Here is a 5,795-nt window from a genome sequence, read left to right on the forward strand (position 1 = left end):
GGAATGAATTGGAACACTGACTGCGAGCCAGGCCAAATCGCTGAACATTAGTGCCTGACCTCATTAATGCTCTTGTGGCTGAATGGAAGCAAGTCCTAGCAGCAATGTTCCAACATCTAGTGGAAAGCCTTCCCAGAAGAACGGAGGCTGTTATAGCAACAAAGGGGGGGACCAACTCCATATTAATGCCCATGATTTTGGGATGAGATGCTCGACTTTTGGCCATGTAGTGTATGTTCCATCACTGGGTAGTTATAGTTCTGACATCAATTAGGCTGCATTCTTTATCAATCACTAAACATGTGGTGTGGTAGGGGGACATTTGGCTAGCAATTGTCTTACTGCAGCTACATCATTAATTCATGCTTTGATGTTTAGCCTAAGTAGTTTCCCTGGATCTCTAGGCCTACTGCTAGGTAGGTGTATGGAGTGATGAGTGAAGTGTGGGCCATTTCAAAACACTTGTAAGAGAAGAAAAACATGAAGAAACAGAAGATTCAGATTATGTGTATTTATTTTTTTCAGTTTTTTTTTTTTTTTTGCAAAAGTTGACTGACACAAAATATACATTCACAATATTAAATGTTTCAGGTTGCAACAATCAAGTATTAATTATCTGTTATAAAATGTGTTACAAAATGTAAAACTATTCTCAACATTGCACAAGCCAGAAGTCTCTTTTCTCGCCTGTCTGTAAAAGCTGATGTCAAAACAATACATTTTACGCATTTGTGAAGAATATCACAATATTTTAAGCCACATCACAAAAGGCTCTTAACAGAACAAAGTAACATTCTTAAAAGTCTCGTGGACATGCGCTTCCACGTGTGCGGAGTGTCTGAAACTAGTCAGTGTCATTGCGCCCGGAGCACATCCGCTTTCGGCATCGCTGTCTCAAGTGTCCTCACTACGGAGCGACGGTAAGCGGCATGGGCAGCTTTGCTCGCCCAAGCCCCGTCTGTCAGGTGCATCACAAATGAAGCACACCCTTTTTGGTTTCAAGATCTATAAGATTAATCTCAGTCTTAACTGATAGTACATCTCTCTTTATCCTTTCCCTGTCCGCCGATCGCCTTCTCCTTTATGTACATCAAATCACTGTGGACGCTCGGGCGCCGGGCGAATGGTGCCACGATGCCGTAGGCGTCTCCATTGTCCTTCTTGTTCTTGTTTTTCAGGGACTTACTGCGAAGCATGTCGCAGTACTGCACCGAGACCTTACGGTGGAGGTCCGGGCTCATCTCATTGGGCAGCTTGGCCATGGTGAATAGGGTCTGGAACATTTGATCCACGTTGGTGTTGCGCTTGGCTGAGATCTCAAAGTATGCGCACTGCTCGTCTCCCGCCACCAACTGCTCAATCTCTTCCTTCTGCACCTCCCGGTAAAACTCCCGGTCGCCCTTGTTTCCGCAGATAACAAGAGGAACGTCAATGTTCTCCTTTGTCTTGTTTTTCAGGCACGACTTGGTCTCAATTATCTGTTGCTTGAGCCTCTGCACCTCCTGGAAAGAGTCTCTGTTGTCTAAGCTGAAGACCAGGATAAAGACATCACCTGAAGGGAAACAAGAGGAGCAACGCATTTAGTATCTTAGCTTCTACGAAACACATTGACATAGGCTACAGTATTTACATGCGTAATGGCACCAGTGGCGCGTTGTGCAGCCAATGCAAAATGCGCGCACAGTACATACACCCTTGAGGCTACAAAAATGCACGACTACAGATTTCTATTGGACATGTACTCTTTGAGTCGCATTAACTAGAGATGGAATATTTACCTGTCAGTATGGATAGTCTCCTCATTGCAGGGAACGGGTGGTTGCCTGAGGTATCCAATATGTCCAGTTGGTATACATCTCCCTTAATGCTATACAGTTTCCTGTGAAAGTCCTCGATGGTCGGCGTGTACTGCTCCTCATCGAATCTTCCGTTCAGAAACCGGGACACGATGGCTGTTTTGCCCACCTTGGTGGATCCCAAAATCACCATCCTGCAGCAATTCTTTGCCGGGATATCGAAATCGTTCTCTGAAGGAGACATTTTCTTGATCATGATTCTAAAGTAGCCTAAATAGTTGCCTAGAGTGAGTCAAATGTGTTCGGACACTTCGTTTCGTTTGATAGATTCAGCCAAAGTTGGATTTAACAGTAGGCTACCGTTCAATAGTTCTTAGTGTGCTCTGTTGCGTCTGTCTGAACTACAGTGAGCGCCTGATATTTAAGGTGAAAGCGGAGCCCTCCCTCTCCCGACGTCACGGGTTTCAGTGCTCCATTGAGCAGAATGTAAAATAGGTGCCCACTGATGCATCAGTCAGTTCCAGTCTGAGACTGAGAACGGCTGACCAACTAACTACCCTGGGGACTGGGACAGCAAAGCATTGTAGCTTAAAGCACATGAGAAGACGGAGATAAACAAAGCATTGACTCGACTTTGACAGTTGGGCATCCGCATATTTATCTTCATCTATTGTTAGTAATATTGTGCGTAATGCCTGCTTTCTGCAATATTACATTGTTAATAAATTACACAATTTCCGTCATTTAGACTACTCTGGGACATTCTGTTTGGAATGATGATGGACCTTGGACAACTTTAGTAATAGTAAATCTACAGAACGGAAGTGAGGACTTGTGACTCAAAATAACACTCCATACCAGCCAATTCCTATGCGTCAGAGCAGTGGGCCTACACAATCTGTCCTTTTACTATTTAACTGTGTCAGATCGTTTGTTTGATTAAAAGGAAAACTGCCCATGCACATTCAGTCAGGTGGAAATGAAATTGTCATTCTAGACATTAACTAATTTAATTCAAGTGTAACAAAATGTAGCCTTGTATTATTCAACAGTGCACTTAGTTGATTCCTATTGAGCTAACACGAATATGTTTTGTTAAAGGGACATATTGGTTTCCTACCCTGTAAGCAGTCTATGGATAAGGTATGACAGCAATCCATGCTTTGGTTTTGTTTACCTGGGCACTGTTTCAATTGCTAACTGCTTATTGGCATTTATGGCACAAATCCAATGCAAGTCAATGGTACCTATATTAGTATTTTTGCGCTTCATGCCCAATCAATTCTAAAGTATCTATAAATTAGTAGTTCTTAATTCAAGGCCTGTCAAAAAAGTGTTGTTGTGCACGAAGAACATGTGTATTTACAAAGCCTACCACAAGGGGGCACTCATGTTATGACCCATACATGAGCCTTAGCAAACATGCTTTGTGTGATTATTAGCCATAGACACAGTATTTAGAGATGGTTCCCTCAGTGTGTGGCTGCATAATGCATAGCCATTGTGTGTACACATATCTGCACTTACATGTGTTCCGGTACGCGTATTTGTCCTGTTTCACTGCATGTACAAGTATGAGGTGTGAAATGGAAATGTGTTTTTTTGCATATCCCAACTCCCTGTGAGACTAGGGTCACAGCCAATGGTTGCGTGCCATGTCATCAAGTATGTCATCGACTGACAGATTGCTATAACATATAATGTGGTTAGCTGCTACATGAGATAGCTATCCAGGCATTGTAAGATCAAGCACACGTCAGCTACGCCTGGGCAGAGGAATGCACCCAAAGCATGGGCCAAATGTCCCCTCTCTGTTCCGTAATTCAAAATATGCGAACAAAGTTCTTCGATAGTCGTCGTATCCAGATACCTTCCTTTTACGTGCGCCTGTCCACGAGAGACTAGGTATAGGCTAGAGGCAAGGCCCCCCACATTTTGTAGATAGCCCTATCCAAGGTAGAACAAAACACAACTGTGTTTTTTCACATGCCTAATAACCATATATGAAATGGATGGTTGTGTAGAAATATTTGACTGCAAAAGTGGTTAAATTGATATTGTGACACACAGTCAAAAAGTACAGAATATGCCTGGCTGGAGGGGGGATTAGCAACATACATTCATGTAACCCATTAGTGCTGATATTGCTACATTTGGACTAGTGGAGTGGGCCTATCGAGGAAGGTGTTTTTGATGATTGGCCACTAGCCTAGTAATCAGTATGTAACTTCAACCCTCCCTGAGGTGGAGGGTGGCAGAGGCATCCCCGCTGGCTGACTCACTGAAGTGGACTTCCAAGTGGGACGTGTGCCGGCCTCTCAGCGAAACCACTGGTGGGTTATGAAAGAGAGAATCCAGAGGTACTGTGACCCAATTTACCCACAACCTGTTTATGATGACTTACCCAGGGTCTCTCTGACCCGGAGCCTGGTGCACAGGTAATATTAGAAACAGGTCAATAATATACCATGATGAGTTTGATTGATTGGAGAAAAAAAATCACCACTGTAAAGCGTCAAGCAGCTACTGGCTTTGTGTGGTTTCGCACCACAGGGCTCCTCAGTGTCCCCCGCTGCTAAATAGCTTTTGATTTTGCCTGGTCCCCAGAGGCAGCCGGCCAGCCTCGTGGTAAACAGGAAAAAGAGTTGAGCACAGCTTGTAAGAAGAACGGGGAAAAAGGAATTGAACCTCTCTTTCCCTGCAATTTATCCTCTTGTTCCCTTTTCATCGGTCGGTAATGTATTACTCTGGTCTGCAGTAACAGCTCACTAACTGCTCTCTCTCTTTCTCTTTGCGGTGTTTGCTGAGGAGAGGTAGCTACTGTACAATGCATTCAGAAAGTATTCAGACCCCTTCCCTTTTTCCCACATAGTTTGTTACTGCCTTATTATAAAATCAATAAAATATAGATTTTTCCTCACTTTACCCCATAATGACAAAGCGAAAACAGGTTATACATTTTTGCAAATGCATTAAAAACAAAAAACGGAAATATCACATGGACATACACCGCCGTTCAAAAGTTTGGGGTCACTTAGAAATGTCCTTGTTTTCCATGAAAATGTGCATGAAATGAGTTGCAAAATGAATAGGAAATATAATCAAGACGTTGACAAGATTATAAATAATGATTTTTAATTGAAATAATAATTGTGTCCTTCAAACTTTGCTTCGTCAAATAATCCTCCATTTGCAGCAATTACAGCCTTTGCAGACCTTTGGCAGTCTAGTTGGCAATTTGTTGAGGTAATCTGAAGAGATTTCACTCCATGCTTCCTGAAGCACGTTCCACAAATTGGATTGATGGGCATTTCTTACGTATCATACGGTCAAACTGCTCCCACAACAGCTCAATAGTGTTGAGATCCGGTGACTGTGCTGGCCACGCCATTATAGACAGAATACCAGCTGACTGCTTCTTCCCTAAATAGTTCTTGCATAGTTTGGGTCATTGTTCTGTTGTAGGAAGAAATTGGCTCCAATTAAGGACCGTCCACAGGGTTTGGCATGGCGTTGCAAAATGGAGTGATAGCCTTCCTTCTTCAAGATCCCTTTTACCCTGTACAAATCTCCCACTTTACCACCACCAAAGCACCCCCAGACCATCACATTGCCTCCACCATGCTTGACAGATGGCGTCAAGCACTTCTCCAGCGTCTTTTCATTTTTTCTGCGTCTCACAAATGTTCTTCTTTGTGATCCGAACTCCTCAAACTTAGATTTGTCTGTCCATAAAACTTTGTTCCAATCTTCCTCTGTCCAGTGTCTGTGTTCTTTTGCCCATCTTAATCTTTTATTTTTATTGGCCGGTCTGAGATATGTATTTTTCTTTGTAACTCTGCCCAGATGGCCAGCATCCCGGAGTCGCCTCTTCACTGTTGACGTTGATACTATTTAATGAAGCTGCCAGTTGAGGACTTGTGAGGCGTCTGTTTCTCAAACTAGACACTCTAATGTACTTGTCCTCTTGCTCAATTGTGCACCGGGGCCTGCCACTCT

The 5,795-nt window shown here is 43.3% G+C and overlaps 1 protein-coding gene across 1 annotated transcript; it reads right to left on the reverse strand.

Moving 5' to 3' along the window:
• Positions 1 to 496: 496 nt before the first annotated feature.
• rasd1 (RAS, dexamethasone-induced 1) lies at positions 497 to 5,485 on the reverse strand. The gene is made up of 2 exons (XM_021564919.3): positions 1,779 to 5,485; positions 497 to 1,552 (listed from the first exon to the last, which is right to left on the reverse strand). Exons 1-2 carry the CDS (start codon positions 2,050 to 2,052, stop codon positions 1,026 to 1,028), a joined length of 801 nt encoding a protein of 266 aa, XP_021420594.1. The 5' UTR covers positions 2,053 to 5,485; the 3' UTR covers positions 497 to 1,025.
• Positions 5,486 to 5,795: the final 310 nt, after the last annotated feature.

The sequence above is a fragment of the Oncorhynchus mykiss genome, chromosome 16 (genome assembly GCF_057628025.1).
Source record: "Oncorhynchus mykiss isolate SJ-2025 chromosome 16, ASM5762802v1, whole genome shotgun sequence".
Classification (NCBI taxonomy): Eukaryota; Metazoa; Chordata; class Actinopteri; order Salmoniformes; family Salmonidae; genus Oncorhynchus; species Oncorhynchus mykiss.